The sequence below is a fragment of the Danio aesculapii genome, chromosome 20, assembly GCF_903798145.1.
Source record: "Danio aesculapii chromosome 20, fDanAes4.1, whole genome shotgun sequence".
NCBI classification, from domain to species: Eukaryota; Metazoa; Chordata; class Actinopteri; order Cypriniformes; family Danionidae; genus Danio; species Danio aesculapii.
In genome coordinates this window covers 38,316,556-38,329,236 of record NC_079454.1, presented here as the reverse complement: position 1 = coordinate 38,329,236, position 12,681 = coordinate 38,316,556, and the positions used below count along the sequence as shown (strand labels likewise).

Sequence of the window (12,681 nt, the reverse complement as noted above, 5' to 3'; positions counted from 1 at the left end):
CAAGACTGCAGTCATATTGTTGATTATACTTATAGTGAACATACATAGACTATTCTATAATTAAAACTCATAAGTGTTCTCAAATATATATATTTCTATAAATATATATATTTCTATAAATATATATATATATATATATATATATATATATATATATATATATATATATATATATATATATATATATATATATATAATGATTATTATTATTATTATTATTAATAATTTACGCATAATCTGAATACGATAATACAATTTTGTTCACTTACAAAGCACATACGTCTGGTGTAGCCTAATTCGACTTTTACAAAAACTAACCAGAGAGCTTCATTGACGTCGAAAGTTAAACAGAGTTTATTAATTTACTACATATTTACTTCGAATATCGCTTATAGTAAGTTTTAAAAAGTGACTTACATTGTTTCATTGAAGCTCGTCTGCTTGAAGAAGCATGGTATCTCTTCTGTTTGAACAACTTTAGAGAAGTTTGAGCGTCAGTCAGTCAGTTCACCGTCAATTTACACGAGCCTCTCCACAGCTCAGCTAAAACACATCATCTTCTTCATCATCATCGGAGATATTCTGAAATCAAATAAAATGTCTTTTTTTTGTCAGATGAACCTGTGCTCCAGGCAGACAGATGCTGGGTTAAGCGTTAACAAGAGTTTACTAGACAATACTGTGCTTGTCCAACCGCTGGAGGCAGTTCAGACTGGAGCCCCACCCTTCAGCAGAGAAATCCCGAGGAGACCCCCAAAAAGAAGACAAGTAGGCTAAACAGTTAAATACTAATACTTTACAATAGTCTACATCTATGAACAATGCATACCAAAAGTATTGTTCCTAGCAGTAAATAGGATAAGGAAGTATTTGTCGTGCCAAACAGCGAATAGAAATGTAATTAAAAGTAACATATGATTATGTATAATTATGTTTATTTACAAACAAACCTACACATACAATTTATATATGTTTTAAGAAAAAAAAACAATGCTTTATAAACATTGTATGTGTAAACAATATATATATATATATATATATATATATATATATATATATATATATATATATATATATATATATATATATATATATATATATATATATATATATATATATATATATATATGATACAGCATAAATGAGTACACCCTATTTTAAAAATGAATATTTTATCCATTTCTCAGTGAATATGGGTAATATATGTTGGTGTATTTGAACAAAACATATTTATTAAACAGATATATATATATAAAATATTATATTTTAGTCACAGAACATCTTTAGAAATGTAAAGATGGTACATTTTAATGCATGCAAAATACAGCAAAAAAAAAAAAAAAAACTACAACATTTCAACAAACTTGTATACATTTTTTGTTTCTCTTGATTTGTGCTATTTTTGAACATTTTATTTAATATTTTTCCCTAACATACAAATTTGGTCAACAATTTTTTCAACCATTATTCTATGTTATTTTGTTAGATAAGCTCCAGATTTGGCTTCAGTACGAACTAAACTAATGTATATGCACAAATATAATATTGTAAAGCATCCTATAGAAAATATTAATTTAAATGAGGGATCTACACACACACACACACACAAAATGTTATATTATAATCATGTTCTAAAATACTCTTTTCTGTTGTGTGCTATTCTTTTTATTTTGTTAATGCTTAAAAATAAAATAACTACATGAAATTAAAACAACAAATTTGCCATTCATCTGTTTCAAAGTTGTGCTTATGCAAAAGAAAAAATATATATAATTTATTTATAATTGTTTTTACATTTAAATATGGAAGTCTGTGAGTGTAGAAAGAAACAGAGAGCAGATATTAATAAAGCATTTGCCTTTTTGTTTATACAATACTGGTCAAAAGTTTGGGGTCAGTAGGATTTTTTAAACATTTTTAATCAAATTTAAAACAAGCTTATCCTGCTCACCAAAGCTGCACTTATTTAATTAAAAATACAGTACAACTGGTAAAATTGTGAAATGTTATTGCACTATAAAATAGCTGTTCAAAAGTAGTTTATAATTTAATTTATGAATTTATTCAAGTGATTTTTATTGATGAATTTTCAGCTTCATTACTCCAGTCTTCAGAGTCACATGATCCTTCAGAAATCACTCATGAGTATAATTAATTAGTATATAGTATTATCATGAGTATTATTAATGGTAATAAAAGCAATATTGACTGGACTAATAATTTAATTTGATACTACATACAATACGAAAGCAGTTATTTAAATTTTTAATAAATATTTAACAATATTTTTTTATATTTAATAAATGATAAACAAAATAATTTTCATTAAAAAAAAAAAAAAAAACATGAGAAAAAAAAAACTAACCCCAAACTTTTGACCGGTAGTGTAGCTTGTGCTTAAATTTTAAATGACACAATTCCATCACTACTTAATATGTATAAATATAATTACTATGATGAAAGTACCTTTTTAAATTAGATTTTTTCTGTTAGCTTTATAAAAAAAAGAACATTTGCTATAATTCCATAAAAAAAACAAACTTGTCAGAAACTTGTTTGCACTGTTTTGTCCTCAGTCAGCCATGCTAGCTGCTTTGTTTTCAACGTCAGAGAAGATCTTCCAGTTAGATAGCTCCTACAAGTCGGATAGCTGAATTTGCATGTACCTCTGATATTTACATTACAACATTCAGGTCAAATAGCATGCTCGACAGAAATCTCAGGTTATGTAGCTGTTTACAAGCCTGTGAGCTGGTAGATTAATGATAATAGCACACATTTATTCAGATGAAAATCTGCCTTTTTGTTTTTCGTCCCTGTTGGGGATTGTTTTGGTTTTGATCAATTGTGGGTGTGAGAATTCATGCACAATAACATGGACATTTATTACAGGTTAGCTTCATTTATGTGTTTTGTTTAGCGTTAGATTTACAGCCACGGTGACGTTTTATCACCATAACACAGGAACTTGGATGAAGATTCTGAATGTAAAACAACTAAAGTGCCAGAAATTACAATTTGGACGATCCTTCCTAGTGCTTTGCTCTTCACAAATTACTCAATTATTCTGCTCGATAGCCAATATAAACGTTAATGATAATCCTGCATTTGCAATAGAGAGGAAAAAAAAAAAGAAAATAGAAAAAAAAAGACAGAAAAAAAGGTGAGCTTTCTCGATTCCCACAGAACAGATAGCGATCAAGTAATAAACGTTATCTCTTTGAGCGTCAAAGTCAATATCTTAAACACACGTTAAACACTAAAGAGAGATTACAAGTTACAAAATCACTCAGGATATAAGGTTAATTTTTAAAAGTTAAACGACAAAATGTTATGGACATTGTGGTTTATTCCTGTTGTTTAAATGCATATGCAAGATGGATTGCATCTGAAGCAATAAACTGCTTTGTAAATTCACTTGAGCCAATTGAATACAAGGGAGCGAAACATGTAAACGGAAAATAATCACAGGTGATGTTCATCATTTGCATCCACAATGATGCAGGAAAGGATTCAGGCAAATGCACGCAGTGATAAAGCTCAGTCTGCTTCCAGATAAATCAAATGCCATTTGTATTACACAGGCAATACTGTGGTTGAAGGAAAACTGGCATCGCTAATTCAATGTATTTCAATGAATCGGAGATTTGAGAAAAAAATGACAGGAATTTGCATTTAATTGCTGAAAATGTCAATATGCGGTATTAGTTAACAAAACTATTTTAAATAAAGATTTAACATTACTTAATCCTCATTAATGAATGTGTTTCATAGTTTACATTTGTTATTGCCAATGAAGCGGACTGTTTTTAAATGTGTTCAGCGAGATGTGACAACAATGTTATTTAACACTAATATTTAAATGAAAAATAATCAGTTTTTCAACTTAACTTTTTAAAAATTATTACTTAATATTTTATGTAGAAAAATAATGGATTTAATTATGAAATTGTCTCTTTTTTTATAAATTCTTATTCACAAATAACATAAATTGCTTAAAAAAATGTAGGTCATCTGAAAAAAATGAGGTAACAATTTATTTTGATGGTCCATTTGAGTATTAGTAGACTGTCTGCTTAATATCTGTTGATACTGCTCCTTCAACAGACATTTGACTGACTATAAGAAACTTTGCAAGTACATGTCAACTAACACTAACCCCAACTTGCTATGTAACTGAAATTAAAAAACAGACCATCAAAATAAAGTGTGACCAAAACGGAATACATCTAATCCACTGTCTTTATGATTATTTTGAAGCTAACAATGTTTCACCACAGATGCAGAAATCTTTCAGGTTGTATTATTCATTCATTCATTTTCCTTGCAGCTTAGTCCCTTTCTTAATTAGGGGTCACCACAGCTGAATGAACCGCCAACTTATCCAGCATATATTTTACACAGCGGATGCCCTTCCAGCTGCAACCCATCACTGGGAAACACCCATACACTCTCATTCACATACACACACTACGGCCAATTTAGCTTACCCAATCACCTACCACAAGTGTTTGGACTGTGGGGGAAACCGTAAATGCCAACTGACCTAGCCAAGGCTTGAGCCAGCGACCTTCATGCTGTGAGGCAACAGCGATACCCACTGCACCACCCCAGGTTGTATTAATTCTCTTAAAATTTAACAATTTTCGAAAGTCTTATGGGTGTGAAAGGACACGAGGGTGGAGGGTATCTGAAATTCATGTGCATATTATAATCACTAAAACAGTTTAATGGAGCAAGGAAATATTTCACAGAATTTCCTTTTCATTTTATTTTTCTTCTGGAGAAAGTTTTTTTTTTGGCTGGAATAAACGAAATTTATTTTATTTTTATTTTAAATTTTTTAAGGTCAATATTATCAGGCCCCTTAAAAACAGTTTTGCCCAATTGGCTATAGAAGCACTACTTCTTTAATAATTAAAAGTTCAAAGGAGGGTTAATAAGTTTGACTTTAACTTTATACACTCACCGGCCACTGTATTAGATACACCTTACTAGTACTGGGTTGGACCCACTTTAGCCTTCAGAGCTGCCTTAATCTTTATAATCCTCAGAGATTTTGGTCCATATTGACATGATAGCATCACGCAGTTGATGCAGATTTGTCGGCTGCACATCCATGATGCAAATCTCCTGTTACACCATATCCCAAAGGTGCTCTATTGGATTTAGTCCTGGTGACTGTGGAGGCCATTTGAGAACAGCGAACTCATTGTCATGTTCACGCTTTATGACATAGTGTGTTATCCTGCTGGAAGTAGCCATCAGAATATGGGTACACTGTGGTCATAAAGAGATGGACATAGCTGTGGCGTTGACACCAGCCTCAGTTTATTGTTCTGAGCTGACAGAAGAGGCACCTGTTGTGGTCTTCTGCTGCTGTAGCTCATCCGCCTCAAGGTTTGACATGTTGTGCATTGAGAGATACTCTTCTGCATACCTCGGCTGTAACGAGTGGTTATTTGAGTTACTGTTGCCCTTCTATCAGCTTGAAACAGTCTGGCCATTCTCCTTTGACCTCTGGCATCCACAGGGCATTTACACCCACAGAACTGCCGCTTACTGGATATTTTATCTATTTCAGACCATTCGCTGTAAACCCTAGAGATGGTTGTGCATGAAAATCCCAGTTGATCAGCAGTTTCTGAAATACTCAGACAAGCCCATCTGGCATCAACAACCATGCCACGTTCAAAGTCACTTAAATCATATTTCTTCCGCATTCTGATGCTGCAGCAGATCATCTTGACCATGTCTATATGCCTAAATGCACTGAGTTTCTGCCATGCGATTACCTGATTAGAAATTTGCGTAAACGAGCAGTTGGACAGGTGTACCTAATAAAGTGAGTGTGCATTTCCCTGAAATAAATAATTATACATAATCTGTAATTTTACATGACTACCTCAACTGCAACAGAGAGAAAAATCAATACACACCTTAATGACGATAAACACAACAAAGGAACTCCATGCATTCCGTGCCTGTAAGAGTGTGATGGAAGGTGAACAGCATAATGAATTAATTCCTCATTATGTACAATATACTCTTCAACTTCACTGATACATATGACTGACTAGGTAAAATTGCCAAATATAATATACTATGCTAACTGCACTACCTTTAAGTATCACCCCATATTTTAATCTTGTTGAAATCTTACCTTCTTATACTGCCACCTGAAACAAACATTTTATTCAGACTTGAGCATTTATCAGTGTAAATCAACAAAAGAAAATGCCTGAAAGTCTTTGTAATTTATTTTAGCCAAATTCCATGAATATCCAATTGATTTGGCTTTTAATTGATAGTGATTTGATCTCTGTACAGAGGCCACTCTTATACATCTTAATCATGCATAGAGAACAAGCATCTTGGTTGGGTCAAGTCCTATTTGTAGATTTCAAAAAAGAAATAAATCAGATTTTTGCAAAAATGTCTACATATCAGTTCTTGCAAAAGTGATGTTAAGCATGATGAAACCGCCTGCACAATTGAATGCACGTTAATACCAGGTGAACAGGATAATGCATTTTGGCTGACCAATTGAGCTGGAATCATTAAAAATGCACAATAGACCCTTTTCACGTTTACAAATTTCTCAGCGGAAGACATTGTAGATGGGTAAACTTACAGCACAGTGAACTGGAGAGTACAACAAATATATACTTAGATGGGCTGTGGTGTTGACACAATGCTCAATTAGTACTAATGGGCCCAAAGTGTGCCAAGAAAATATCCCCCATACCATTACACCACCAGCCTGAATCGTTGAAAGAAGGCAGGATGGATCCATACTTTCATGTTGCTGATGCCAAATTCTGACCCTACCATCTGAATGTTGCAGCAGAAATCGAGACTCATCAGACCAGGCAACGTTATTACAATCTTCTATTGTCCAATTTTGGTGAGCCTGTGCAAATTGTAGCCTCAGTATATTGTTCTTAGCTGACAGGAGTGGCACCTGGTGTGGTCTTCTGCTGCTGTAGCCCATCCGCCTCAAGGTTAGACATGTTGTGCGTTCAGAGATGCTCTTCTGCATACTGCGAGTGGTTATTTGAGTTACTTTTGCCTTTCTATCAGCTCGAACCAGTCTGGCCATTCTCCTCTGACCTCTGGCATCAACAAGGCATTTGTGCTCACAGAACTGCCACTCACTGGATATTTTATCTTTTTCATACCATTCTCTGTAAACCTTAAAGACGGTTGAGCGTGAAAATCCCAGTAGATCAGCAGTTTCTGAAATACTCAGACCAGCCCGTCTGGCACCAACAACCATGCCATGTTCAGAGTCACTTAAATCACCTTTCTTTCCCATTCTGATGCTCAATTCGAACTGCAGCAGATCGTCTAGATCATGTCTACATACCTAAATGCAATAAGTTGCTGCCATGTGAATGGCTGATTGGAAATTTGCGTTAAAAAGCAGGTGTACCTAATAAAGTGGTCGGTAAGAGTAATGTTTAAAAGAAAAAATAAATCTAAATACTAAAAACTTTCAAGGATTAAAGATGCTGATGACTGTTAAGCAAACCATAACAGTCTTGTGAAAAGGGTCTATAACACCAGATCCCAAACAGAGGTCATCTTTACTATCAGTATAAAGACTGGCACAACTTTTAATATTTTACTACAAAAAGCTAAAATTATTTTTAAATTATATATATATATAAAAAAAAAAAAACATGCACAGCAAATGCCAAAAAAGGGGATCAAAAAAGGTTTATTCTTGATCATAATCCAGAATAAAACAGAATCCTTCCACCTTAAGCATATACAGAGAAGCAAACGGAAAGTAGTAAAAGTAGTTAAGGTCATAAAGTCTTCAATGCTTGTGTTTCACAGAGCCTGAGGTAAGATGAGAATTTTTATTTAAGAGACATCTTCAGACGGACTGTCATGTCTATGCATATCTACCCCAATTTTTGTCAAGGCCAGAACAAAAAAAAAAAGCAAACACCCAAACCATAAATATGTATGAACTCCTCCGAATTTAAGAAGATTCTTACACATGCACCTGACTCTTTGTGTGTGTGTGTGTGTGTGTGTGTGTGTGTGTGTTGCATCTTTATCTCATGGGTGTAGTAATGAATAACTATTGGCATCTAATATGCGAGAAACAGATGTTGTATTGAGTGATGTGGGGGTGTCTTCTTTTTGATTCAGGCAGGACTGGGGGAAATGGCCCTTTTTCAGTTCCTCTGAGCCAGATCTCTGATAAAGTGGTGTTAAGGGGACGGCACAATGCTCTCATTCTTTGCCAGTGGTGAGTAGCTTGAGGGCCTTCTGCAGATTCTGGACAGCGGTGCCCACGTCCTCATATTGCAGTGCGCTGCCTGCGTATTTACAGTATTTCTGAGCCCGAGTAAAGTCTTCTGGTGTGAGCCGCACATCACCTGCAAAGAAAAAAGAAACCGAGAGGATGTATGTAATGTGAAAGCATTTTAAATATGAGCCTAATTGCGGGTGTGTGAGAACAATGTACTTCAACAATTGTGGTTTGTGCCGCACTCCTACCCAGTTTTATTTCACTTGGTGCTTTAATCTGTTAGACTGCTAATACAAGAAAGTAGTGAACTAAAATAAATGTTAGAAACTATTTGTGTAGGGACAACAAGAAGCTTATTAGGCTTTTTATTTTTCATTTAATTTTTTACAAATTTAAGTGGATTGAATAAAACAATTAAGTTGTCCCAAAAAAACCCTCAAGAATTGTGTTGTTTAGCTCATTTTAAATAGGTAGTTTGAACAAACGGCAAACGTAATTATTTGAGTCAGATCCAAACTCATTTTTTGATGTTTACATTCATGAGGAAACAAACAAAAGTTTTGGCTCAAAGTCTTCCTTAGTGTGTAGAGTAATTGAATTCCACCATCTTCTTTTTAAATTACTAATTAGGTTGACATCATCATTAATTAGCCTGCGTTCAATTATTAAGAACATTAATTGTTTTCATTTCAATAATGGACAATTTTCATGTCATAAAGACAATATAACATCCATGTACACTATACAATATTTCCATAAACATCAACATAAAAAAAATATATATATATATACTTTTTTTTCTGCTGCTTATTCAAACTACTTAGTAAAATGATATGAAACAACAATTCTTGAGATTTTTTAAAGACTGTTTTATGTTTAATCCACCTAAATTTGTGGAAGAAATTACACTTAAACTTAATCTATTTGTGTTGAAGGAATTCCCTGAAACCCAGAATTTCTTTTTAATCAGTGTACATCTTTATATAACTGAAACAGACAGTCAACAATAACCAGACTTAAATACAATAAATTGTTATTAAATACAATAACTTATTGTATTGTGGATGTGATATTCCAGTATTTAAAAGGAAGCAAACATTTTTTTTAAATAATTCAATATTTGCCAAAGAACATTCATTTGATTGTAAACTATGTACTGTATCTGTGCATAAATACGATGCATGTTCTGAGCATTAATAATGTATATACTGTGCATTGTTTATTTGTGCATTAATATAACAGATCACATATAACATAACATCATTTAATTAATATTTACCTTGATTACAAACCTTATACATCAAAACCTTACTAGTGAGACGCTGGTTTGCTTTATAAAGCCGAGTAACATAGTTTGTACCTGCGTTTCACACAAAGTGATGTGTGAAAGCAAAACAAACACTGAAAATAAATAAATCGATGAAGTCAATGTTTTCTCTGGCATCTAATCAGACTGGTTTTCTCTATATGTGATTGTATTTATATATCTCCATATGTCTCTATTTCTCAATAAGTTGCATGGGTATATTTGTAACAATAGCTGACAATACATTGCCAAAATAAAAATCTAAATAATTGATTTTTCAATCGTTCAAGTCAAAATAATCAATTTGTCAAATAATCAAATTACCAATAGATTCAAAATACTATATTCTAAATCACTAAAAGAAGTCAAAATAATTTTAATGCCAAAAATCCTTAAAGTATTAAGTAAAGACCATATTCCATGAGGACATTTTGTACATTTCCCACCATAAGCATACTTCACTATAAAGACTAAAAGCACAACTTGCAAAACTTTAAATGGAATATTTTCTCAATATTTAGATTCTCCAATTTTCCAATAGTTGTATCTTGGCCAAATGCAAACTAATAGAAAGTTTATTTCATGTATAAATCTTTTTTTATTAACCCTTATGACTGATTTTGTGATTCAGGGTCACAAATTAGTGCCATTTTGGACCAACAGTTTGAATAGATTTGTCAACTTGTGTGTTGTGATGTGTATTTCTATGTAACTTTGTCCTATGCTATGTCTGTGCTATGACTCCCTGGTAGAAGATATATTGCATCTCAATGGGACTGGTTAAATAAGTAATTAAATAAGTAATGGGACCAGGTTAAATAAGTAAATAAAAAAACTAAACCATGGATCTGAAAGCTTTCAAAGGAGTTCATTCATTCATTCACTGATTTTCCTTTAGGTTAGTCCCTTTATTCATCAGGGGTCGCCACAGCAGAATGAACCGCCAACATATCCAGCATATGTTTTACCTACAGCAGATGCCCTTCCAGCTGCAACCCAGTACTGGGAAACATCCATACACACTCATTCACACACATAAACTACAGCAAATTTAGTTTATTCAATTCACCTATAGCGCATGTGTTTGGACTGTGAGGGAAACAGGAGCACCAGAAATGCAGAGACTCGAACCAGCAACTATCTTACTGTAAGGCAACAGTGCTAACCACAGAGCCACTGTGTTGCCCTCAAAGGAGTTTAGTGGCTTAAAAAGATATGAGAACAGAGAATCAAAATTGGGCAAATTTATGGAGTTAAAGGTGTACCACTCTAGAAGCTCTGTGTGATAAAACCATCAACATAATCTAGCTGTGCAACATAAAATTTAATAGTTACACATTTACATTTAGCCATTTAGCAGACGCTTTTGTCAAAACAACTTACAAATGAGTATGTTTGTGTTGAATTATTTCAATGGATTGTTCCAATCTATTAGTTTTCTTCTTGTGTTGAACACAAGAGGTGATATTTTAAAGACATTACCCTTTGACTTCTTAGTAAATGATTATAGTCATCTATTAAGTCAGCAACATTCTTCAAAATCCTTCTTCCAACAAGTCGAATGAAAGCAAGAAAGAGAAGGATGTATTAGTCACTCAAAGGTAATATCATTCTTGCATCTAAAAACAAAAGTTTCCATCGAAGATTTTTTTCATCTGTTGAACACAAAGTAAGATATCAGGGTTTCTGCAGATTTCATCAAGTCAAATTTAAGACTTTAAGAATAACATTTCAGACCTCTACCGGGTTAAACACTAAGAATTTTTAATAGCCCATAAGAAATTGTGTAATTATTTTTAGTTTTATTTTTAGATTAGGGAATTTAATTAGGAATTTGCTGTAAAAAAAATCTCCAACCGTTGTTGTGAATTGTATCTCTTGTAAATATAATTTTTTATTTTAAAACGTAAATACAAAAAATAAGGTTTTATTGAGATGTGTTGTTGGTCACAGGATGATGTCAGCCCGATTGAGAAGCTTAACTTGGACAAAGGGGAAATTAAGACCTGTTTAAAATAAATTAAGACCTACAACGCAAAAGGTTGTTTTTACATGATGTCATTGAAGATGCGTGAAATTCAGATGGAGGACAGGAAGTGATTTTTCTGCATATAATCGCTATCAGATCATCAAAATGTTTATGTTTTATAGAGATGTTTAAATTGGACAAAATACGAAATGATATAAATGATAATATATATATATATATATATATATATATATATATATATATATATATATATATATATATATATATATATATATATATATATATATATATATATAAAATGTACCCTGCCATGTAATCGCTGCAAAGAAATATGCATATTGTTTTGCAAAAATCCAAATCTTTACTGGCGTTTCGGCAAAAAAAAAAAACAACTGTAACGTTGACATCAAGACGCGCAGCAGCGGTGAATGTTTGTTGATGGTGAGTTCATCGACCGAACACAAAAGAAATGCAACCTTTGTGACAAAACTAGCCAGTTATTATTGTGGAGCACTTTTTCCCCCCTTACAAAAATAAATAATAAATAATTTTGTATGCTTTCATCTGTCATTTTGTAATGTCTGGAAGATATCCGCACATGGAAAAACTACAGCAATTTATAATAAACAAGTTTTTAAACCACATAAAGTGTATAATGCGTACAACTCTTTGTTAATGAATGCTACAGAACACTGTAGTATAGTAAACTGATAAACTGTAATAAATACTGTAACATTAGTGTAAACTGTGGTGCATTGTGATGGCGTAAAGCGAAGAAAACTGAAGCCCACTGAATTATTTGTTTGTTACAACAGTTGTGCTGTACCACGGCAACAATATAATTACTATGAAGGTTTAATTCTAGTAATTATCTATAGTGTGCTTCCAAACACTAGTTACTTTAGTATTTTTCCATTTAATGTAGTAGCTTATACAGTATCTACCACCTTGATGATAGGCAAATATATTTTAGTCTAGTAGAAAACTTGGCCCTCTTCATGATATAAGGATCATGCCCAATATATGAGGTTATTTTCCATTTATGTCTCCTTTGAAATATGGTATAAATCGCAAAAATACAGGCTTTCCTCTATGTCTCCCATTCAGTTTTTTACT

At 32.8% G+C, this 12,681-nt stretch overlaps 2 protein-coding genes across 15 annotated transcripts in view; both read right to left on the bottom strand.

Moving 5' to 3' along the window:
• adgrg6 (adhesion G protein-coupled receptor G6) overlaps positions 1–691 on the bottom strand; it is an 88,660-nt gene extending 87,969 nt beyond the window's left edge. For all 13 annotated transcript variants that reach the window (XM_056481059.1, XM_056481060.1, XM_056481062.1 and 10 more), the window contains exon 1: positions 418–691. In XM_056481059.1, coding sequence (XP_056337034.1) covers positions 418–419 — 2 coding nt within the window. In that variant the 5' untranslated portion in view covers positions 420–691. The remainder of the gene's footprint in view (positions 1–417) is intronic.
• Positions 692–7,697: 7,006 nt separating this feature from the next.
• Positions 7,698–12,681, bottom strand: part of vta1 (vesicle (multivesicular body) trafficking 1) — a 68,707-nt gene continuing 63,723 nt past the window's right edge. For both annotated transcript variants that reach the window (XM_056445368.1, XM_056445369.1), the window contains exon 8: positions 7,698–8,396. In XM_056445368.1, the coding sequence (XP_056301343.1) occupies positions 8,251–8,396 (146 nt within the window). In that variant the 3' untranslated portion in view covers positions 7,698–8,250. The remainder of the gene's footprint in view (positions 8,397–12,681) is intronic.